Here is a 25,994-nt window from a genome sequence, read left to right as displayed (position 1 = left end):
TCTTTCTATCCTTTTTGGAATAAACTCAATTAAAATACTGGGTAGGACAGATGAATGAGTAGCACATACAGCAGAGGAGAAGATAATAAGCATTCCCCTGCCTGAGGCTGCCACTAGCAGCATCAGAAGTTGGCACAGGCTGTTATAAACCAGCAGGGATAATAATTGGATGGACGAAGCAGTGATTTAGCAAATTCCAACCATCAGAGAGAAAAAAAGACCCTGTCACTCCCTCCTGTTGAATCCATGCCACCCTAAAGAAAAAGATTCAAGAGTTATTTGGCCAAAAAGGGAAAGCAAGAGGTGTTCTTTAGCCTATTTATGATCTCACTAGCTTAACAAAGGGAAGTCCTCTGCTCTGGTTCCTCTGCAAGGAGTGCTTGTGTATTTTATTCATTGACTATTTCACATAAAATACATACACAGTCCCTAATAACCAGGGCTCAGGTGCCCTTCCTCCCACGGCTACCTGTTGCCTAGCCTACAGAATACCTGGTGTTTCTCTGACAGGAATGTCATTCTTGCAGATTGGCGCAATGTCACTAGGAAAGCAATGACTATTCCCATCTAGAACTGATTTTACCCTTGTTGAGTGGGCAGCTCCCCAAAGGAGAAGGGGCCTGGCTTCATTTTGAACTCAGGAGGAAATCAGCCATGAGTTTCCTACATGCTGGGGGAGTGTTCAGAGAAATAGATTATTATTTGGGAAGGCAGGGAGGCACACTAAATGCCAAGGTAACAGATGAAGGTGGCTGCTTCTGCTGTGTCTTGCACAGAGCTTAGCCTAGCAGGGGTATTCAAAGAATACATACCCACGGGGATCTTGACAGAGCTTAGGCAAGAAATAGTTCTAAATCTGAGGTCTTGAAACATGGAGACAGCTTGAGGCCTAACCAATGGATGAAGTTTATACCCTATGCAAGCCTAGGCTAACCCATGGTGAGGCTGCATATTTAACAGATGATCCCCAAAACAAGGGAGCCAAAGAAATCCAGCTGATTAGAAAGAATGAGCTGACGATAATGATTAATGCCCAATCAAGCACCTACACACCAGCAATAGGATTCATCTGACCGGACGGAGGTATCTGAGCCATTTGGGCCAGCTTCTTTTTGCAGCCTATGACAAAAAAGAAGCAATAGCCACAGGTGATTTGTGCTCTTTTAAGGATGACTAAAAAGTGCCTGTTTTCTCTACTGACTATAAAAGGAGCCTGTGGTGAGTAGCTCATATAGACATTGACATTTAATTGATACTGTGCAGATGCTTAAATGAGCATGGCATCGCATATTTTAAAACAAGGACTGTGGTGCTGCATTTTGCATAATGACATCCCTCAAATGGGACACTTATCAGGCTCAAAGAGGATCCAGAACAGGCCATAGGGGTTACTTGAGCACTGCAGTGTCTATTTGCTGGGTCTCATGTGGGAATACAGTCCTGGGAGCTCAGAGCAGGATACCCACATGGAAGTTTGGAGAAGATTCCAGCAAAATACGCAGACACAGAGTGAATTTACAGGCCTGGGCTGTGTAGCAGCTGGAGTGAGAAACCTCTGCATGACAGTATTGAATGCAGGCACCTAGCTCCTGCCTTAATACTATTTTAGGATATGTAGGTTGAAACCTCCTCCTGGATCTTACTGAGTATTTCTTTGCAGGGCTGGACTTCAGTTTGGTCTATCATCTACCTTATCCAGTAACCTGGTACAACAGGAATGGGGTCATAGTTTGAAGTGGTCAGTGCTGCCCACTTTTGCTCCCTTAATATTTGGTTTGGGATTTACTTCAGAATTGATACAGCCTGACCCAGAGCCAGATATTTACAACTCATGTACACTGAAATTTTCTGGCAGGAAGGTCCCATGCTAATCTTTGCTTCCTCAACTGCAGACCCTTTGGAGAAGCACTGCCCTGTCTGTATGTCTGCCTCCAACATCTGACACTATCATGTCAGCCTCCACATCACCACTGCCTGTAGAAGACCTGACTTGCAAAAGCCATATTTCTGTTCCATCTCATGCCATTTCTGAGTGAAACTGGGGCACCTGCTGCTTCACCCACCACCACCCCAATCTGAGTTTGACTGAGGGCTCCTGATGGTGTGGCATTTCATGCTTGTTGCAATGTGGAGAGGGCAGGAAAGGAAGAAAGTTGAAGACTATCCTGAAGTCCCAGTAACACCACCTTGAATTACCTGATACCCATCCTCCTATACCTAAGCAGCTAAAGAAAGACCAAGTAAAATGCACATTATCTACTGAACAGGGCAGGAGACCTAGTGGCGAAGAACATAGAAAAGATTGGGGTACTCAGTGCTCTCTTTGCTTTCGTCTCTACCAGCATGGTCTGCTCTCAGTCTTCCCAGATCCCTGTGCCTAATGACAGAGTTTGCAGGAGAGAATAAAAACCATGGGAGCTGGAATCAGCAGTAGTGACACAGGGCTTTGTTAACGTAAAGCATGAGAGGAGTAGGCTGAACAGATGTTCCTGGATGTGCCTCCACAGAGGTCCTCTGTGAGTCAAGGTATGGGAACCCCAAAGAAATGCCAGTGGATCTCCCCTGTGTTCTCCAGCAGGCCACTGGAAGATTAATGGAAGCTCTCCGTAACAGATGCCTCCCTGCCAGGCCACCCTGGAAGTCAGTCACTCAGGAACATTCCCTTCACTTTTTTTTAGAATGTAATGAAACACTGTTTGGCAACTCTCGTATACCCAGCAGTAGTCATGAGATTAGCATCCTCCCATCACAGTCAGTGGGATAATCTGTCCAAGAAACTCTCTCATGGTATACACTCATGAGTACTGTTGTGTTTTTGCAGCCCCAAATTCGCCCTTTTCGAATTTTCTGAAAGGTGGAAGGGGAAGCGGTCAATGTTGCAGAGGAGACAAGAAGTTGAAAATGAGTTGCAAGAGACAGTTAAGGTCTGGCAGCCAAATGGCAAACAGGAAGGTGAACACAGCACTTGGTCCATTATATAGTATGGGAACCATTTCAGGGTGTCATGGGAGCACTTGATGGTTTGAGAGTCTTCTACTGGCACACAGATATAAGGTACATATGAGAGGACCCTGTGGCCATATCCTCCTCAGTCTGGGTTCAGAACCAAATCACTCCCCATTTAGAATGGATCTTCTGGTTTTATTTCCTCCCAAAGGAACCTAGGTCTGGTGCACAAAAACCACATATGGTAAATGGAGAGAATTTGCTTCAAAACTGCATTATTTTTCCGATTTTCCAGTTAAGACATGGCCAGTAAAGAACATATTCCAAAGGCAATAAAAGTAGTACTCAAACTAAATAACACCTGAGCTCACATTTTCAATTCTCAAATTAAGCCTGTGAAATCAGGAGTTTATTGAAGCTATCACTGCGTGAGATTATGTTATGCAGGAGCTCAAACTAGACTATTCTAGCTGTTCCCTTAAGTATATTGAGTTTTGGATTATGTTTTAATCCAAGACTTGAGTCAGTTCTTAGGTTATCCAAATTACTTTGCTGCAACTTCACTGGGAGATTCCAACTGTTAAGTTTCTTAAATTATTAACCAGAGAGCCCACAGAGGTACAAAAGGCATGCTTACTTTTCCAGGAGCATTCCTGAAACAGAACATTGTCTACATTTCAGGCAAAACTGGTTTTCTAGACTATGATTCCAAATCTGTGAAAGCCTGTTAGTGGGAGTCTAATAAGGCAACCAATTTCCTCAGCTAACTACGGCTATACAAGGAAAGAAAATATTTCATGTACAAGCAAACCAGCAAATTGTAAATTAATATTACAGTATGCAGTTTTTTACAAAATGAAAGTGAGTTTTCTTAACAGACATAATTCTAGCATAAGGTCAGCTAGGTCAGACTAGGCTGTTAGACCCTGTAATCCATGACAAATTTTAACATAGCATTGGGAAAACTTAGTGCAATTTGTGCAAGAAAGCAGACAGTACTTAAGATGACTTGGTTGTATAAGAACAAGGAACAAAAAGAATTGGCCCACCTCTGTGCTCTGTGAGAGGTTAATTCATAGTTAAAAAAAAAAAAAGGCATACTTAAAAAAAAGTTACAGACAAAAGCAAGAGAATCAATGAAAGAGACTGAAAAATCTACACTCTTGGAATTACTACTCAAAATGAAATTCCAATTGAGATAGTATCTGACTTTTCTTCAGATAACTAATAGATGTTTATGTAAATATTCTCTAAGTCATTATAGGGGAATTACACCAAATATGAATCCCTTTTGCAGTGGAAAATATGTAGATTCTTTTCACATCCTTATTTTAGAAGAGTCCTTAATTCATTTCACCTTGCCAGCACATCATGGGCAACAATTTGGATACAGATGAATGGTTGAAAATACCTAGATAGTACGAAGACCCTGACCTAGTGAGAAATATCTGCGACCACTAAATTCACTGCCCCATCAGAAATATGAAGGCTGCTTATTGCAATCAAGAGAGAAATCTTTCAACAAAGCCGTGACCATGTCAATAGTGGGGACGGGATGAACTGAAAAGAGCAGTTGTTCTGGAACTTATCACAGAACCAACACCTATTGATTTCCCTGTGCTAGGACAGAAAAGCTAAGCACCATGTGGGATGAAACATCGAGCACAAAAAGGTGTAGCAAGACTCATATGCCAATATCCAAGTGAAGGAGCCTCCCCCTGCTTGTGTGTAAGGCGCAAGTATCCTTCAGTCATAGGTGCAGAAGGGACTGTGTTGTCTGTCTGCTCCCAAGCTGCCTCCCCCTGTCATGTCACAGTGAGTGTGTTTTCCCAGGATACTGGAGGAGGCCAAGTGCTCTCCCAAAGGGTAACATTATTTCAATTCCCTACCTACTCCTTTATCTGCAAATTTCAGCCCCCTCATGTAGGCAAACAGCAATCTCCTGCTCTTCTGGTCATGCCAATTTGCCTCTTTTTTCCTGAAAACTTCCTTTAGCTTGATGCTGTGATTCCTGCTTGTACAGATAATGCCTTTCAGACAACTCAGGTCCTTCTTTCAAGCTGTTGTTCATAATCTCCAATGCTTGCAGAAGAATTTAGGAGAACCATGTCTGAGCTCCGTGAACTCCAGGTGACAGGTAGCCCTCTTTGGTGCCACTCTTAATCAACAAAGTCATGCTTTGTCTTACTATATATAGACTGCACTATTTCAGTAGCTTCACACATACATCAGGCCAGTGCAGGATTTGGCCCACTTCTGCCCAAGTGCTTCCTAATAAGGAATAGCCTATTTGGCCAAGCAAATCCTCCTCAGCATCTCAGGAAAACTCAGCTATACACCTCTCCACCAGATTTCCTCTCTGCAGGAAATACATTAGCACATGCAGGTTCTCTCTCCAAGCTGCTAAATAAACTAGGAATGAAATCTTGGCTCCGCTAACTTATGGCAAAAAACTTGCTCATTTCCATGAAGCCACTTTGTTCAAAGCTTTCCTAAGCCTTATTATTCATGAGACATGAATATGTCTGTCAGTAATGAAGTAAAACGTAAGCTAGAGTCTCTCATGGCATATGTACTGCAGTACATATTACAGTACTGCACCATAATGTCCGACTTGTTTGAGATGTGAAATTTGCTTTAAGAACTGTTATGTCCCAGAGAAATACACTGACATAGTTAAACACCAAGTACTAAACATCTCTTAACCTCAGATGGCACGCCTAAAGAGCTGAATATTTCCAAGAAGCACAGCCCTAAATGTATTTGCTACTTTGGAGCATAGGCAAGTACATGCTAAAGCATGTTATTGAGATACCAGAGCACTTCACATGCAAGGATTACAGTCAAACAGGGAACAGTTGGGACCTATGCTGCTGCGATACAATACTTGAACAGAGATGTTCAGTAAGAGATGGCTTTCTCTACAGTATCAGCCAAGTGCAGTACCTACCCCAGGGCCACATCCAAACTCAGATGCTGTTCACTTGTTTACAAACAAGGGCAGCCTCGGGCCCAGCTCAACTAAGCTCCCAAATGTTCCATTAGGAAAAACCTGAGCATGGTTGGTGTATCAGGATAGGTCCACTTTCTGGCACAGGTTTTAAGTGTGTCACCCTCCAACACATCCAGAAATTGGCATCAGGTCTTCCTACACACAACGGTTTAGCTATCTCTATGCTAGTGAACAATACAAGGTCACAGTACACATCTAGGAACTGGTACATGATCATCTGTGCTGGCAAAGTGCAGCAGTTTCAGCTCAGGATAACTAACACCTGCCAGAAAACAGCCATGCACCTTTTTAAGGATTAGCAGTCACTAGGGACTATTCCCAGTAGGCAGTTTTGGTAAGTGAGTTTCACTGAATCACAGAATACTTGAGGTTGGAATATACCCCTGGTAATTGTCTAGTCCAACCCCCTTGTTCAAGCAGGGCCAGCTAGCACAGGTTGTTTTCTCAGTGTGACCAGTTGGATTTTGAGTATCTCCAAGGATGGAGACTCCACAACCTCTCTGGGCAACCTGTTCCATTGTTCAGCCACCCTTCACAGTGAAGATGTGTTTTCTCACATGTAAGGGAATTTCCTGTATTTCAGTTTGTGCCCATTGTCTCTTGTCCTCTCACAGGGTGCCACTCAGAAGAGTCTGGTTCTGTTTTCTTTACTCTTCTCCATCAGATATTTATAGACATTGATAAGATCCCCCTGAGCCTTCTCTTCTCCAGGCTGAACAGTCCCAGCTCTCTCAGTCTCTCCTCCTATGACACATGCTTCAATACCTTAATTACGTTTGTGGCCCTTCACTGGACTCATTCTAGTATGTCCATGAAAGTTTAGGTGTTTGGAGGCAATCTTGGCTACTCCAACTGGCCTCAAGACAGAGTACTGCCCCTGCCCTAATTTATTTATTACAAATATAGCCCTTGAGTCTAAGTTACAGTAAACCTAATCAGCCAGAGAATGGAAAATTAAGATTTCAGAGCTTGCTGTTCTCGAAAAGGTGCTTTAAACAGTGGTACTGAACTATATAGTTTAATACATTAGATCACCGGCTCAACAGTTCATGCTTCCCAAGGGGGGAAGAATGGATCCAAGTCCATCAAGACATGTTCACATGAGAAGCAGGTCGGCGCTCATGAGTAAATAAATTTTTCTTTTTCTCTCTCTCTCATAACACATTGTATTTTTGAATAACAAGCCCAAAACAAACTGCTATCTTTCACTGTAAGCCCTTAAAAGAATCCAAATTTCTCAGTCGCATGCAAATGAAATCCATATAAGCAACCTCACTTTGATAAACTTTGGTGGGTTTTTGTATTTGCAGGCTGTCTTTCCTGCCCTGACAAAAGATTGCTGTTAGATTGCTGTATTGGATGTAAACATAAAAATGTAAAGGAATACATTTCCACTGAAGGTCCTTATTGGAACAGGATGAGAGATCTGAAATTACACAGAAGCCCATTTCACAAGCATTTGCTTCAAAAAGATAAGATTCAACCTTCAAACTTTGCCCTCTGCCAATGCTTAGAAATCATTTCTTCAGACTTAGGACTGTTTGTGAGAATTCACAAACCAAAGACCAAACGGAACAGTCTGGCTTTTCATTTCTTTTTCTCTCTTTAGCTGGAGAAGCCTAGCCATAGGCTGCTTGTGACCACTATGCTTCATTTCAAAGTACTGATGGATTTGAACTCATCATCCCACACGCTCGACAGGAAAGAGAGAACTTTAAGTAGTTCCACCTAAAGGACACATTTCGAAGTTGGACTAAATAAAATAAATGATGTATCTTCTTTCTCTAACAGAAGCAGAAGTTCTACATAAAATGCCTTGTCACAGACACTTCGATTTCAACATGTATTTGTTCCTGAGGGTTTAAAAATTTACATAGTCACATGAGGGGAAACAGAATGGTTTGAACTGAATGAAAGACAATTTATAAGGCAGCCCTTCATTTTCCTGAGTGCCTTATACATGGTCGTTGTAGTGAGATGATTGGTTTCAATATGAGTGTCTAAACACATCAAAATCTACACATTAGAGCAAGAGTTCATAAACCATGCATATGTGTTGTCAGGGATATTTGAGGCAGTGGAAAACAGTACACCACATGAACAACTGAATGCTGAACAGCTCAGGAGAGAGCTAGAAGCAATGTGGTTGATGACTTTGGTCACACTGCCAGTTCCAGAAGCATGTACTGACTGCTGCTTTTCAGCTTCTCACAAGCTAGGCGCTCCTACAGACTCATTGACACATTCTTCTGCCCTCAGTAGCACTGACAGATGCGGGACCATCCACTAGGTAGGAACTGGCGCCTATCATAAACCCCTTTGGGAGAAAAACAGAGCTGCGGAACTGGGGCTGCTGGTACCCAGATGAATCAAGTGGATCAGGAAAGGCTCTTTCTTGGGAGAATCAGGGTGGCTGGAATAGGCCGTGGCTGGAATGGACCGATCTTGTAATACAGTAACCTCTAAAAAGGATCTTTCCAGAATCCTCTAGAATACAGCCACTCTCTGTGATCAACCGCAGAACCCAGGCAGCCTGCAGGCCACCTGCAGGCTGTGTAGGTGCCCACAGCACTCTGTTGGGCAGCAGACACACTGTGGTACCTACCCGCAGGGCTCCCTTTGCCCAGCTTGCTGGGGTGACTAGGTTGCACCTATCTGGTGGTGAGGAAGAGAGCCCTGCTTTCACCACGCCAGGGAGCCCAGCACAACCAGCTCTCATTCCTGGGTTACACTTGTGGCTCTGAGACATCAGGGAGTCTGCCAGTCTGAGCCTGACCCATCTGGGAGGAAGAGCACGCATTGCTGGAGGCCAGCTTCCTCCTGCGTGTGAGCCAGGACAGACCCAGGAGCTATTTCTGCCATGAGAGGGCACACCTGCCAGTGTTACTGGCGGCACCCACACGTGTGGAAGAGGGTGGATGTCAGAAGGCAGAGGGGTGGCAGTGAGAGTATGAACAGAAAATCTGAAGGAAGGATGGGCCAATTGGAAAGAATAGAGGAAAAGGTGGAGATAAAGGTGATGAAAGCAAATGGATGGGAGGCCACGAAGAGGAGTTAGAGACAAATTAAATGAAATTAATAAATTGACTGAGACAGGCAATGTTGGTGGATTCCGGCATCTCTGAGATGTAAAGGGGGGCTGGGTTAGTGCAGGAGACTGGAGACAGCCCACCATGCAGCCCACGTGGGCCAACCAGTGGGGAAAAATAAGATGCTCAAACACTGGAGGAGCAGTTACATGAAAAGAGGAAGATACTGAACACTGAAGTGCACCCTTTCATTCTTTGCCTTACATAGGGGTGAAAGGATCAATTTTGGAAATGACTTGCTGCTGCCTCTGTCAGTTCAGCTTGGAGAGGAATCCTTTGTGGCAGTGACAAGTTTGATCTCCAGGACTGAGTCTTTTGAGTTGCACAGTTAGCAGAAAAAGGGTTGGTAAAGGCCCTGGGAGATTAAGGTGCTGTTTTCAGTTGCAGCACAAGTTGTATGTCTTTTTTTCCCCCTCTGTATTTTGGATAAATTACAACTTCTCTGTAACACAGCTAAGCAAAACCAATTTTAGTTGTTTCCTGGGATACTGAAAGTCTTAGTTCCTGCTGTTTCATTTTGATGAACCAGGAACAGATGAATCAGATAAACAGATGTGGCCACAATCACAGACAATACAATTGGAACATGACCGAATGGAAAACTCACTCTCTGACTCCACAGTTTACAACTGGTATCATGACACTTTAACACAATATCTAAACACTTCTGAATAACACAATTTAATATATTTGAAAATATATTTGAACATTACAGACAATATTAGGAAATGTTTCATCTTTTACAAACCAGTGGCCAGTGTCTCTCATTGACACAAAGACATAGTGATACCAACTCCATTAATACCTGCTATTTCTAAGGCACATATTTGCAAACCACTTTAGAAAAGCACTGCTATAGAAGCATAGTTTACATTTGATTACAATTTACACTTCTTTTAGTGAATAGAGAAATTGGGTGTATAATCTGAGGTTTTCTAAGGCAATGCAAACTTACTGTTCTACAAATATGTAAAGGGTACAAGGTGCATTTTATTTTTGTACAGATATTTACATTTTGATCAATTAAAAAAAGACACTTTGCCCAAAAACAAACTGAAAGATAAAGCTCAAATTTCAGAAATTTTCTTTTTAGGAAAGGGTGCCTCAGGCATTTGGAGCCTGTCATACAGTTTAGGTCCACACTCTGACAGATCTGTTGACATCATACTGCTGGTGGGATCCAGCCTTATATACAGTAGAGCACCTCTCTCCTCCTTCTGTCTCAGTGATTCCAGGCTGCAATCCTGGCTTTGCAGGATGCCCTCCAATTGTCAGACTGAAGAGCAGCTCATGACTTCTGAATTAAAATACACTGTTCTGTCCTACCGGGGAATGAGCCCCATGGAGTCGTCAATAGATGAGGCAGAGCAAGGATGAACTTTAATCCATCTTTATACTTATTTATTGACATTAGTTGTGTGTTATAAGGCTGGACCCCAGATTATGCTCCAGATTTATGACTGTTTCTTCTATAACTTTCACACGAATGTACAGATTGCATTGAGTGTATTTACTTTCTCTCTTACAAATACAAAACACAAATACAAAAATGCCTTCTAATATCACTTCTGTAATTTGATAGATCAGAATTATGTTCAGCATTATCAGACTTTCAGGGGAAATAGAGCAAACAAACTTCAACTTTTGCAAAGTGAAATCACTTAAGAAGCAAAGTTAAAAGACATGCATATTCAACATCAATTATTATAATCACAAAGGGCTGAAGTAGAGTAACATAATTTCTCATTTGTACATGAATAGCAAAAAAGTAAAAAAAATATATACACAACAAGCTTAATATGGAAACAACCTGAGACAATTCTCTACTGCTCGCAGATAAAATAACTTTCTCTTTTTAGTGCATTCCCTCCTCATTCACAAGAATGAATGTATTTTATTTTACTGTTCTACGGCTAACTGAAAACAAAGAATCCTTCCTGCAAATGAAGAACAGCTGTGACCTAATGAACTAAGACATATTCACCTGAGATCATTCTGCAATGTAGGACAAGATCAATAACAATTAACAACTAAGACAAACAGCCATTTATATGATTTTAAAGAGAAACAGTATTCATACAGAAGAGTTTTTGCTATGGGATAATAAAATTGCCTTCTGTAAAGAGATTTTTTGAAAATAGTATGGAGAAGATACTACGAAGAAGTTAAGCAGCTTACTCTTCTGCTTTCTTCTACCCAATATAGTCCTGTTCCAACTTTCTAAAACCTAAAAAGAGAGAGGGGAGGGAAGAAGGAAAGGAAAAAATTAATGATTATAAAAATTCCTTCTGTAACTCAGTTTACCTCATGTTTATGACAGTTTCTCTCAAATCTGATGACTGACTTAGAAATAATTCTATGGTAAATACTCCAAGTAGATGCATTTTATTTAGGTCAAACAGCATAAAGCAAAAACACAAAATTAAATATAGTCTACATGTGTATACAACTCTGATTACTGGGTAGAATTATCCCTGAAATAAAAATAAATGAGCCAATGCTTACTTGCACAATGTTTATACTTGCAATTACTTATTTACCCCTTTCTAGAGTAACTCTGCTGAATACATTTGGTACCCATGAATAATATCTTCAAAAAACTTAGCTTGACTACTGATGACTACTTTAAAGCATCAAAAAAGCTCCAAGCACTGAAAAAGTCACAACTGCAAGGGTAAAAAGAGAATTGCCATGCAGACATTCCATTGAGGAAAGCAAGGTCAAAGCTAAAGGGGCTGTCATGAACGAGATGTCAGTCTCAAGAAACAGAGCCATAGTGATGTCTGGAGATGGAAGGATCTGTGCAAAAGGAAAAAGTGATAAGGAGCATTTTTTCCATTTATTTATTGGTCATTCTTAAGATATGCATCTGTACTGTATCTGAATGCACCAGATCCATGCAATTACTTAACATCTCTCCATTCTCATGATTTGGGAACTTATTATTATCTTTATTTAACGTGGGATACATGAAAAAGAAGAAACCAATTAAGATTCACAGAAGAAGCCTTTGCTGTGGCTAAGAACAAAACTCAGATTTCTACTATCTCAGGCCAGTATTTTAATCATGAGGCCATCAGATGGAGATGCATCATTCATATGCAGCCTTAATTACCTGTCTGGCACAGCCGCTTAGTGACTACACCACATGAAGGAAATGAAATCAGAGGAGGGGAAAGTTGCGTCCTGCACACAGAAGTGCTCAGAAATACCACAAAGCATGAATGTACACATGGATCAGAGTACCACACCAGGCACAACTCTGATGAACTGGTGTAGGAAAAATAAAATAAGACTGAGATTCAGACCAAGAGCCTGCAGAGGACAGGTAGCTCAAAGTAAACACAATCTCCAAACTAAAAGGAAACCTATGGCTACCATCTTTACAGGTGAAAAAAACAACTAACCCTAGAAGGAACATCACTTTGGCAAAGCTTACAGCCAACAAAGCTCCAACATTATAAAACTTGTTTGCATCTCAATGTAGATTAAATCCAACTATTTGTCTTGGGATGCCTTTGTTATAATAATGCATCAAATGCAGTTATAGCAGAATATTAAGGCAAAATAAAAAGCCATGTCAATATGCTGTACTCAATGATCCAAACATGCAAATTCAAGTAACAAAAAAGCACAATTTTTGAATGTACTTTGATTGTATCTTCAAACATTAAGATAACTTGTTTTTGTACAGCATCTTACATATAAACCGTATCCAAAACACACAGCAGACTTTAATAATACAGTTGCAGAGTTAAGCAGCAGAAGAGGAGAACAACTAAGTGCTGCAGGCAAGGAAGAAAAGATAAGCTCTCAGACAGGATTTGAAACAAAAAGGAGAATCAAGATAACTCTGTCTGCTGTTTTAAGTCAAGAAGAGATAAATGTCATAAAGCAGTATCAAAATGATCCAGTTTACCTCAATAGCATCATCTGTTTCTATGATCTCATACAATCATTTTAGCTTGTTCCTGAATTAGGAAACTCTTTTTCTGGAGAACTGTCATCACTGAGGTCACTGTAGCTGTCACTGTTAAAAGCAATACATTGGTGAGAAAGGTTCTAAAACAAATATTTTACTGCAAACCCCCCCAACCCAGAAGATGCATATGACAAACACTTTCCTCAAATGCAACCTATTTCCAGAAAATTACTTTAAGCTCATGACCAAATTTGGTATTTTAGAATGCCTTCCTCAGCAGGAATGGGCTTAAGTTTGTAGTCTAAGAACTGATGAGAAACAATAATCCACCATATAAATAGTATGTTCAATATTCTTTTGCTTGGATATTGTATGTTAGTTCTACAGTTTGGTGGTGCTGTGTGCCTGCAATCACAATTAACAATATGGAGAATAGCAGCTGTTCAGCATAAGACTAGAAGGAATTTCTCATTTATGACAAAAAATGACTGTTTTAACCAAAGAAAAATTTCAGACAACTGTAGCTTTCTTTACTCAGAAAGCTCCAATTTATATTTAAATTACAATTCATGCTCTTCCACAGTCAGAACATAAATCATTTTCATTGCACCAAGCAACATCCTGACAGTTTTCCCTGTCAGGAAACCCAGTTTATCCCCTTCAACTATTTCCTGAGACAAGTACACTGTTTTCCACAGGACAGAAACTGCCATGCAAGTGATCATTTTGTAAGTGGCTAGAACAAGGAAACAGTGAAGGATGGGAAACACCACAGTGACTGAAAGAAAGAACCATTCACAAACCATGTTCTCGGTAAGCTGGACAAGGCCTTGTGCAGTCTGTGGCCGGTGATGTCTATCAGGTCTCTAGCTTTATCTTAACTCTTCTAAATGACAAATCGCACCTCTTCAGAGGAATCCCCAGTTTCTACCTCCCCCCACCCCACCCCACCTCTACAATCTATTTTTCAGATATTTGAACTTCCCAAGATCAGAAGTTAGCTCAGGGAGCCCAGGGAACTGACAAGTGCACGTGAGCAGCAATAATTCTGGTCAGTTTTGTGATACTTCAGAGAGAAAGGTTCAGTTAACAGAGCAGATCTAGGTATCTCAGACTTCATTTGTGTAGGTATGCCAGTGCCAGCCTCGGGCACCAACACTACTCCAGCTGCTGCATGCCTCTGTCTTGTCAAACCCCACTCTTATCACAAACTACAACTCCATCCAACAGGACCTCAACCACGTGACTCTCCCTACCTCTGGCCATGCCCTTCCCACTGAGACATCAAGCACACAACCAGTCCATCATCTTTGCAGAATGTGACCCACCTACCCCAACCCTCTCAGTTGATCTGCAGTGACTGCCTGCTATGTAATGTTTCAGGAGGAACTATGGAACCCCACAGCTGGAGATCTTTGATCTGGACTGTAATTTAGAATAATGAACAAACTGCACCCAGCAATACCAGTGCTTTTTACTGAGCACTGCTTTTCATCCTGAATCTCACCCTCTCCTCTTTGCAAAAGAATAATTGAAGATTAAAGACTAAGTAAAAACACAGCTATTTTAAGAGTGGGACAGTGTAAGCGGCACCAACAGTCATCTCGCTTAATTTCTACCTCAGAATGCTAAGAAAGCCTCCCACAATTACAGCAAATAACTGTAGCAAGTTCTGTGCAAGACAAAGTCGATATTCCAAATATTTTAACATCTATTAAGACTTTGCCTAAGGCATTCTGCACTTTCTTTGGATTACATACATGTTGTTAATGTTGCTCTTGTAAAGAGCGGATCATGTCAGTTTAACTAGAAATGCTCAATTTGATCATTTCACCAGCTGGCAAACAATTACATAGCTCAAGTGAGGAAAGTGTTGTTAACAGTACGATCAAGCATGCCAGATGCACACACACACACAACATCACTGATACTGTACTTACTCCTTTCTGAAAGTACCCATGGAAACATGGAATAAAAATTCAGCATTATTAAAACAGTTTTGCATTTTCACATCACAGCAAAATAGCAAAAATTGTCCACAGACCATAGAATAAAATTACTGATTGCACCGAGTTGTATCATCTCACTATAGCCCTGGTCTAGGCCCAAAGCCTTCAGAGAGCTGAGTGTTGCATTATGCTTTTATTTTTTACACACTCTGTGACATTTACTGCCCAGTGACATTCAGAGCCCAAAAAATCTGCCAAAGCTGCCTATGCAATCTAGTGGGAGAAACAGATACCTAAGTAAAAATGCTCAGGGACCAATGAAGTGAGTTGAGGACTGCCCAGCTTCATCTCTCCAAGGCAGTTAGGCATTGCTCTCCACCCAGGATTCTCATCACCACTTGTCCCCTCCTCAGTGAGGTATAGTTTTGGAGAGAGTCACTCATAGTAGCAGTCACACAAGGCTGGATGCTTCAGTCATTTCACTGACCTATCCATCCCCACTTTTCAGGCTTGCTTCCAGTTTGCAGAAGTTACAGGTCATTTAATTAGCCATTAGCCCAGAGGCTAAAACACTTACTGGGGGAGGGAGAGGGTGGGGATCAGCCTAGTTCTTGTTCCCACTCTGCCCAATTCAGTACAAGGTTTGACTCCGCTTCCCAGAGAAGAGCTCTTGCCACTGCGCTCTTGACCATTTTGCAGCATTCTCAGTCTACCCTATTTTGGAGCTGCTCTGCTGGGTGTTGAGTCAGTTTAGGGCAAAAGGAAACACGGGATGGACAGACGCACAGAATTCCTCCTTTTCCCCACCCACCCATTGCCCTAACACAAAGTGCAGGAGCAGGCCACGAGGGCCAGGAAGACAGAGGAAGTACCTCAGTAACTGTCTGTCCTTGGGGCTCTCAAGGCTTCATCTACTTCAAGGAGAGCTCCAAGCACCTGCAGAAGCTGTAGCATCATGTTAACAAGAGAAACTCAGGCTCCAAGAAAACCGGAACTCCTTCAAGAGCTAAGCCGCTGCTGGTGAACTTGAAAGCAAACAGGGACTCATGAACCATGGCAGATCTGGGCCTGGGTGCTCTAGCTTCAAATCCATAGTGATGTCAAGTTTGTAAGATTTACTATGATATGAACTGTATTCAACTGGAAAAAATTTGAAGAAAAACTCTATGTGGTATTAACCACAAAAGAGTCATCATCTGTCTTAGGAATAAATGTGTACTTTCTTCCAGATTACACTGAACTGCTACACAGATATTAAACATAAAAATCAAATGGATATTTTGTGCTCACAGCTGCTAATACTGTGTGTGCTGTATAAATCTTATTTAAATGTACCAGTTACAAAAGCAGAGAAAAAAATCAAATAAACTTGGCTCTTCCTTTATGAAATTCTTTTCATACTGAATCCTCAACTGAAAAAATATGCTAACGTTTTCTTCAGCCAGTTTTCTCTCAGTTTGTGTACAAATTAATTAATAAATATCTCAGGTACAATCCTGACACTCGCTTCATCTGGTTTGTAACTGTTCTGGCAAGACTGGACCCCCACAGCAAAAGGGTACTATAGCAGTTCTATTCCATCTTTCATTTCATGGGATCTGTAGTATAAGGATACAGTCAAGAGAAAAACAACAAAACACACAGCATGTGGTATCATTGCACTTGGTCAACCACTTCAGTCTTCAAGACTGTCCCCTGACAGCATACAGATGACTTCTGGTCACTTTGACCCTCTTTAAATCTAACTGTAGTAAATGGAAACACATCCACTGCAAAGTGAAATACTAGCTAAGGGAAGAGTTGCAGCATGATATTTCCAGACTGGAGCAAAGAAAACATTTTCTGTTGAGGTATTACATGATAGGCTTTTGTTTTGTTTTAAGGTTCACTCATCCCCATCTTCTCAGGATATAAGCAAGAAAAAGAGCATCCTCCTGCATGTGCTCCTTTATTACCAAACTCACATCCATTCTAGACCTCTTTATTTTACTGACAGAAGTATTGTTGTACCCCTGCTATCCCTCAGTCAGTCTAACACATGCAGACGGTGGCAAGATGAGAAGATTTCCTATCAGTATTATACAGAACTCAGCTGATAGCTGGGGACATGTGGCTTGAAGCTCAAATGCATCACCTCAGCAACCAATCTCAGCTGCAAAGATACTAGAATTAAGAGTCAAGATCAATTTTAAATCGGTATTTCTCAAACAGCTGCCCAAAAGCACTGAACTGCCTGCTTTAAATGTTTTTATTCAGAAACATGAGCCACTGTGAAATGGGTACTTCTCGAAAATCCTGTTTGTTTCATTTGGAAAATCCTGATCAATGTTCCAATGTATTCTTTAAAAACAAAATTATTTGACACAGTTTCGGAGGGGTTTTTTGTCCTTTTCTAACATATAATTGAGAAAAAGGCCTTCTTCCAGAGATGTAAACAAATTAAACAACTGTTATGGTAATACTATTGCCTGCAAAGGCAGGAACTAAGCTAAGTGCAGTTTTTCCCCAATGTAAGTTGAAGAGAAATGTAACTGCATTTAATGCAGACTGTGGCTGTTAAAAAAATAAATTTGTTATAGCTTTCTAGAACCTTGCAAAAAAACCCTGTCAATTACATTATTTATTCCCCCACAGAGAAATCGGAATTATTTTAATTATTAAAACAATATCTAAAATAAATATATGTTTGATTGTGCAATGGTTTTAATTCCAGGCATCCGTATTTCTCAGTACATATTTACAGACCTTTACCTTAACTATCTTTATAAAGCAGTACTATGTACCATCCTCATATGATCCTATGCTTATATGAAACATCATTTCACCAGTGAATCCCCTCAGCACATGCCTAAGACTCCCCACTTCTAACCTGCCAGACACTTGCACTCACAGAGTGGACCTAGGATAATGTCTTCACTAGGACATTGCATTATAAAATATCAAAACAGAGAGGCCAGAATATATCTGGAAGGAATAAAACATCTCAGATTCAGCTGAGTCCCATGCATGGGATTCATTCATACAGCTTTGGACATCTTCATCTAAGTCAGTTATCACAGGCTTCTTTTACAGTCAATGGAAAGAAACGGGCGCTTCTAGGGCACAATACCTCTAACCTACTCTATCTTAAAGGACCATTCATCTTATCCTAAAGTGCACATACACTCTGTGACTATACAAAAAGTCTGTGGTGACTAGCTCAGATATAAATGTCTTCACTGTAAGCATCTAACATTAAACAGATGAAATAACTATGATAGCTAACCATTACTAATTTTATTGCTAAACACCACTATGGTTGGGAAGGGACAGTCTTCAAGCCACAAGATTGCCTTTACTTTCCTCAGCAATGTCTGGTTTTGGCCACTGGCAGAGATATGGTGGTGCAGCAGATAGATTATTGCTCGGAACAAGTAGGACAGTTCCTTCTAGCCTATTTGTCCTACTAACTTACACTGCCCAGAGCGTAACACATTCAAGTTTATTAAGTATCAAGCAACACAAATTCTTAAGTATATTACTTTGAAGTGTATCTCACTCGCATAATCTTTCCTGATGCAGATCACTCTTCCCCTTTACAAACTGAATTCCATTACAACTACTTGTAAACATTAAATAGTTCCTCTTCATTAATAACATCCTTTACCCTTTAAAACTGTCAATATCATACCTCTTTCACCACTGTCAGTTCTCAAGCAATCCAACCCTTTCAGTGCTATAGACCTGAGAGTAATTTTGAATCAACTCTGTGAGATCCTGTGGGAGTCCAATGACAGCCATTGCCTCTTCCCACTTAAAGACAAAGTGAACCCACATACTGACAGGGGATATCTGAGATAGCCCTGCCTGTACTTCCTTTGGCCATCATACAAGTCAAACAAGTCAGAAAGGCTGCTTTCTGCGTTGTTTATAGGTGCTTGCCCAGAACTCCCTACAGAGCTGATTTGGGAATCAGCTGGACCATACTAATGCAGTTTTTAGGTTTTCTTTTTTTGCTTTATACATCAGGCTTTCTGTCCTTTGGTCACTTTTTTGCTTGTTTCTGAATGTGACTCATCAGTCATCTGTTATTAATGAACTGTCCAGGCCTTACTAGACTACTTTGTGGATAGATGGAGTAGGACTAGTCCCTTCCCTTTGCATATTCATTGATGCCTTGCAAAAATCTCTTTTAGCAGCAGCCCTACTTGCCCACACTTTTTCACCTAGGAACTTCTCTCACAGGAATGCTTCCCACATTTCCTCCTACCGATTGGGCATTTGTGGTCAAATTATTTATCTTCATCTTGTCTCTAAGTAAAACCTCATTTCATTATTTTCAGCTCAAGTTTCTAAATTTTCTACATCTTTTTATATTATTTCTTTGTTCTGAATAGTGCTTCCAGATCCTCTTTAATTGGTATTATTTTCAAATGCCAATTATGTGCTGTAACCTACTCTTGTAGGTCATTAATGAAGAAGTTAGCTGTGGGAAGAGAAGAAATGAAGTCTGCTGCTGCTAAACTTGCTATAGCAAGAAAAGCCCAGCAACATGGCTTTATTATATCTCAGTGACTTTGCAATACACATGACATTTTTTCCAAAGATAAACCAGCTTTTATTTGGTTTTGATTTCCTCTCTCCTTTAAAATGAAACTTTTAAACTGGCAGCCACTCATCTTTCTCAGTTCCATATGAAATGGTGACTTCAGTATTCCCAGGGAAAGATTTGGCAAAGCTATAAAAGCATTCACAAAGAGCCAAAGTGCATGGTTTTGTCTACAAGCTGGGCATTCGTTTCTTAATGCACCAGAGGCTGAAGCCACAAAGGTGACTTAGTTACCTAAAGTGGTAGTTGAGCATCTAAATAATATTTAGTAATATCTTCTTCCTGAGACTATCTTCCTCCACTCCAATTCTTTGCTTAGTTCCTTATTACCTCTGTAAGCACAAAAGCTCCTGGGAACTAAATGTACACCAGAGGATATACTCCAGTTTCAAACTAGGTATGCTTTTGCTTGTGTGTAAGCATTTTCAGAGTGTGTCTACCAGATTAAGCCTCACAAAAAAAAAGAAAAAAAAAACACTAAGAGAAGGTTTATTTGATTATAGTGATTTAGGGCACTCTCCTGAGGGGTGTAATGTATCTTCAAATCAACTCCCTGCTTTGCTTAAAAGCTGGGGCTTCTGCCCAGGTGTTAGATGTTCTAAAATAGTGTCCTAATTATGGGGCTGTTAATTATTCTGGGGTGACTAGTCCCTCCTAATAATCTCATGCTGAAATGAGTACTTCCCTTTGTCTCAGGACTTCAATATTAACCCTCCTTTTAATGTTTTTATAGCCTGCATTAGGCAGTACTCTGCTCAACTTGCTGGCCTCCATGCATTCCCTTTCAGGTTACAGCCATAGTCAAGAAGGCAAACACAACTCATGTAGGCAGTACTGGGTGAGGTATGCAGAGAATCCTCTCCTCAGATTTGCTTCAGAAAATCTTGTTATGACATGTTTTACTGTTCAGTGAAATCATTAGTGTTCTGGGTTTAAAGGCTGAAATTGGAAATCTTTTCCACTCAGCAGGTGGATATGTTAATGTGAGCAGGTGTGCTGTAATTAGTACTGAAAGTCACTCCTGAAGTTTCTTCTCTGCAAAATGCTCCTTTTTTAATCTCAAAATATTTTCCGATTCCAATGCTTTTTCTCTTGGGTGGAGAGAGAGGGGTTGTTTGACTGCTGTGTAACAAGGTAGATGGTAACATTTGTATTTTTTTTATATAAGGTTTTTGGCTACGAATTTTCCTCTTTGCTAAATGTTGAAGTGTTGGATGGAGTTTGTTGTATGAACATGAAGGAAAAACATTGGGTATAAGCTTCTTTGGATTAAGATTTAATCACTAAAAACTGAGTGTAGCACATTCAGTAACTGCTGAAACTTCAAGTCAAGGTGAGAAAACATGTATTGCTGAGGGGACTTAAATTGAAATTAGCAGGACACATGCAGATCACTAGTTCAAAATAAGTAATTCTTCTTTATCTCCGATAAATAAATAGGTATACTGATGGGAGGAAGAGATAAGAGAAAAGGTATTGGGAAATGGAAAACAATGAGCTGTGAGGCAAAGAGCACCCACAAGAGAGGAAATGCCTGAAGATCAGTGGGCTTAAAGACTTCCCCCTTTCTAAGCACCACAAAAATATGACCTGTGTAATGTACTGGCACAAATTTTAGAAGGTAGATAATGATATGACCACTAATAACAATGACAGACAGGCTAAGGTAATAGGTATATTTTAATCTCATGCTATAAAACAGAAGCCGTAGGTTGCAGAAGTCAAAAAGACATTCTCTCTGTGTGTACATCACTGCACAATTGGCAAAGATGAACAGAGGTGAAGTGCACTTATCAAAGATGACTGGTTACCACAAGGAGCAGGGTGCCAAAATAGACTGATCTGGCCCGGCTTGGCTGTTTTCCATTCCTGCTGTAACCTGAGTAAAATTTCTACTCCTCTCTCAAGAAAGAGAGCTCAATTTAAAAACAGAAAACAATACTCAAAGAAAACAGACCTAGTAAGTTTAGTGCTTTATCTGCAAGAATAGAGCTGGATATGTTCTGTATTATATTTAGTCATTCTGTAATTTTTTTTAATTGTTATTTTATCCTAGCTTCCCTCCGACCTCTTTATTATTATTGCTATTGTAATGAAATGGTAGCTTTGATTAATAGGACCATTAAAAACAAGATGAGTTAACACAGGTTGAAAAGTATTGCCACATTCAACAAACATACCAAGAACTTGGTGTCCAAGGCAGCAGCAACAAAGGATTTTGGCTTGGCTTAACTATACAGTTTTAATCTAGATCCAAACGCTTCTGTTAAGTTTAAAAGACATCCCAACTGTTTTGTTTCAGGCCCTTCTCTGCTAGATACTCTTGATTGCTACTGTAAAAAAAAATTGGTGTTTTCTATTTTGTTGCTACAGTCATTCAAATACAACTAGATATGTCACTTAATTGCTTTATCCCCTAGCAAATCTCTTTCCCTGTGAAACTACCACTAATAAAAGTTAACACAGGAGGCCAGAAAGCTAAGCTAACTTTACCTGAGTTTTCTAAGGATTTTTTATTTCATTTTAGTTAGAACATATGATTCTGGATTTATTCCTATCAGCCTCTGAAAAGGAGTAAGTCAAGAACTGTGTCTGCTATTTCCAGATACTTCTAAACCAGGGTTTATGTTAGGCATACAAAGGAACAAATCAATGCATGAAGAACTCCCTTTCCTTTTCTGGATTTTTGAATTGACAGAAGGGATAATCCCTCTGAAAATGTTACTGTGAATCCTCAGGCAAGTAAATAAGAAAGGTTACCTTGGAGACAATTTACATCCACGCTGCAAATATGCACCAAGTGTCCCAGTTGCTGCAAGCAACAGTCCAAGGTATGGAGGTGAAGGTTTCATAGGTCTTGAGGAAAACTCTGGGTGGAATTGAACTCCCACGAAATATGGATGATCTAAAAGACAGATGTCAGGAAGTTTAAAGAAAATTTCACACAGGAGTCCAGAAACCAGATCAGTATATATGGATTAAGGTAGAGAGGAGACTTGAACTTTCTTTAATGGAAAAGGAACAAATTAAAACTGACAAAACAGGCAGAATGTTAGTAAAGCAAATTAAAGAAAAATCATCTTGTGATTCGACCTTAATCTATACAATCATATAATTAAAGGCTGAATAGTAAAACTGTACAATAGCACAGGCATGCAAGGGGAGAAAAACAAAGGCTGCATAGGCAACAATTCTGCCATTTCTCATATTATTTTCATAAAGTGTGTTAGTCTCCAATATGTATCTATGCATGCATATTCAGAACATGCAGGAATACATATCTGAAGGAAAAACAGAACAGTTCCTAAAGGACCAAGCATTACCATACAGCAACTATTTATGCAGTAACAGATAAATACAGAAGTAACATACACAGAAAATTGGAAAAAACAAGGTTCAAATACTGAGGCCTGGAAGGGATATCCCAGTCCTGTTATTGAATGCAGCCACATCATACAGTCCCCACTCACAGAGGGTGAAAGCTCTGTCCTAAGCCCCCCCCCAGTTTTTTTTCATTCCCACTGGAAAGCTATTCAGATACTTTCTCCTTTTCCTTAGAAACCTTTTCCTAATTCACAGGCTATCTTTTTCACAGCCAACCTATATCAGTTTCTTATGGTGCTCTTCTTTCCTGCTGTTTGTCCTCTGTGTTTAAGGATGGCAATGGTATCATTCAGTTCTGTTTGCTAAGCTAAATGAGCCATGCTGCTTTGTCTTCTCTTACATCTTTAGCTCTCTGAAACTCCAATCATCAAAGCACCTCTTTACTACTGCCTCTGCTTCCCTCCTGTCTTCTTTGGAAGGATAACTAAGGGACAATGTTTTGGTACTCTTCCATGCTGTGCACCTGTTCCTTCTTTGAATATCATTTTAATGGAGCTAACATTAACCACTTCTAGAGCCAGGACGTTGGACTAAATTAACCACAGATCTCTTCTGGTTTGACAGTTTCCAAAACAAACCCAAACATTCAAGGGATTTCTCTGTAATACAGAATAAATGATAATAAGAAAGCAGGCTTTCTTCCTTTTCCTATGAAGATAACTGATATCATCTAGTATATTCTTATTACCTCTGCTGCTATGTCTTAAAAAGAACCTAGGTTCTGAATTTACCCCCTAACTTCTTTCTATCATGCAATTAATTTAGTTCCTTAAAGTAGCAAAACAAGACAATGACAAAGCACCAAATAATCCTGTGGGGATATTTTGCTAAAAGTTTTGCCAAAACTATCTTGTGTACTGTATCTCTGTGCTTCCGCTTCATCCCACTCTCCTCCCTATGATGATTGTTCTTCCTCAGTAATCAGAGTCTCCTTGCAGCCTATTGTGAAATAATTCCAGGTTTTACTGTTGCTTTTATTCTTTTCACAGTAACATGCAATTTAAAAATCCTGCCTGATTTATTCCACTATGCTCTCCATACAAGTTGTTCCATGCAGAGCAGATGAAATAGCCTCTTAACACCATTCACCAGCATGTGTAACAGAGGTACACTATCAGGAACAAATTAAACAAAGTTCACCGTGACAATTAATATGAATTCAACCGTATTCTTTGGTCTCAGTTTACTCTCGATGTTGCAGTTGTTGAAACAGTAAGTAGGTGTCTGTATACAAACCCTTGTTCAAAATTACAACACTGTTATTCAACATGTCATGGAGTATAAAATTACTTATCAGGAACTTTGTGTCAGAAATAGCACTTTATAGGATGACAATTCATTCTCAAAATAAATTTCTCTCTCTGTACATGAAGTTTAGCTAAGACAATGCCACTTAGGGGCCATTACAAAAAAAAAAAAAAAACTTGTTATATAGCCTGCATCTTCTGGTGCCTACTATCAATCTAGCCAACAGTGATTTAAAAGAAAGGGTTTTCTTTTACAGCAGAATGATTGTTTAATAGTTTTTCTATGTAAACATTCAACAAGCAAATACACAGTATAGCTCTTCTTGGAAGCTCATAAGAAAGACAACAGCCTTATTTGGTAAAGTAGTACAAACCTACCAAATTTCCACAGTATTTCAAAAGCTCATCTATCTGAATGACTTGTGTGAAAGAAAGGAGTTTGCTTTCTATAGGATTTTCATCCTTGGATTGTTTCTATGATTCCAAAGGTGGGGGGGGGTAGGGGAGGAAGGACACACAAACTGATTAAGTTTGGAATGGACATTGGGAGGTCTCTAGTCCCACCTCCTACTCAAAGCAGGGCCAGCTTCAAGGTTAAATCAGGTTGCTCTTGGCTTTGTCATTTTCAAATTTTGAATGTTCACAACAATGGAGATTTCACAACCTCTTTGGGTAATGCATTCCAGTGATGTTTTATACTTTATATGTATATGCGTTATATACTCAAGCAAACTGGACATGTTAGTTTCTGGGACCAGACTAGATGCCTTGGAGAGTGCTGAGGGAGCTGGACAATGTCCTTGTGAAGCAGTTCTCTACCTTTAAAACATTATGGCAATCAGGAGAGGTTCCTGATAATGGGAAAAAGGCAGCTGTTACACCCATCTTCAAGAAGAAGGATCTAAGGAATTGCAGGCCAGTCAGCCTAACCTCAGTTCATGGCAGGATTATGAGACAAATCCTCCAAACCATTCCCAGGCTTATGAAGGACAGGAAGGCAATTGGGAACTGTCAGCTTGGGAACACTCAATGTGTGGATGACAGGAGAGCAGTGGCCCTCTGTCATTTTAACTTTAGCAAAGATTTTGATATGGTTTCCTAGTAGCCAAGTTAGGACATATGGACTAATGGGTAGACCACAAGGTGGGTTAAAAACTATTTGGACTGCTAGGTTCAAAGTGTAGTGGGTGAGTGGTTTGAGGTCCAACAAACAGCATACTTGGAGATACTCAAAACTTGGCAGAATATGGCTCTGAACAACCCGATCTGTTTTTGAAAGTGGCCTCATATTAAGCATGGGGTTGGACTAGATCACCTCCTGAATTATTCTGTGATAATATATGATTACATCATGCCACTGAACTAGAATTATGATCTTTCAGAAAAGTAGTGTATGTCTTTTTAATAATCAGATACACTAATATTCCTGAAGGAGAAGCCTAAGGCTCCTAAAATATTCTCAGTCATACACCAGTGGACTCAACAGTACCCAACAGTACCCTGGCTGTTGTGACAGCTCATGGTTGTGCCTACGTGTCATTTAGATACTTATACTTTACATAGTTTTTATGGATGCATGAAGTACATCTAAACAAATGAGACACTCACTTTCCAGTTCAATAATTTCCATTCTGTTCCCCTCCGTATCATGGCCAACAAACTTCAAACCTTTCTCTTCAAAGCAGCGAATCAATTCTGGGTTCACCTGAAATATCAGAAAAAAGGTCCAAAAAACTGTAGTTCTACTTATTTTTTGATTTAACAAACAGTATTAGTTCAACTGTAATGCTTTTAGTAAGTATGTGAAAATGAAAATAATTGGGAAAAGAGTTGGGAATTATTGATTTCTTGTTTTA

The 25,994-nt window shown here is 40.1% G+C and overlaps 1 protein-coding gene across 5 annotated transcripts in view; it reads right to left on the bottom strand.

Moving 5' to 3' along the window:
* Positions 1 to 9,706: 9,706 nt before the first annotated feature.
* Positions 9,707 to 25,994, bottom strand: part of CTPS2 (CTP synthase 2) — an 80,264-nt gene continuing 63,976 nt past the window's right edge. For all 5 annotated transcript variants that reach the window (XM_064499702.1, XM_064499712.1, XM_064499707.1 and 2 more), the window contains 4 exons: positions 25,747 to 25,843; positions 22,268 to 22,412; positions 12,968 to 13,078; positions 9,707 to 11,275 (listed from right to left, as the gene is read on the bottom strand). In XM_064499702.1, coding sequence (XP_064355772.1) covers positions 13,009 to 13,078; positions 22,268 to 22,412; positions 25,747 to 25,843 — 312 coding nt within the window. In that variant the 3' untranslated portion in view covers positions 9,707 to 11,275; positions 12,968 to 13,008. The remainder of the gene's footprint in view (positions 11,276 to 12,967; positions 13,079 to 22,267; positions 22,413 to 25,746; positions 25,844 to 25,994) is intronic.

This window comes from Dromaius novaehollandiae, chromosome 1 (assembly GCF_036370855.1).
Source record: "Dromaius novaehollandiae isolate bDroNov1 chromosome 1, bDroNov1.hap1, whole genome shotgun sequence".
Lineage (NCBI taxonomy): Eukaryota > Metazoa > Chordata > Aves > Casuariiformes > Dromaiidae > Dromaius > Dromaius novaehollandiae.
The sequence above is the reverse complement of the archived record's forward strand: the minus strand, read 5'-3'. Positions and strand labels throughout refer to the sequence as shown.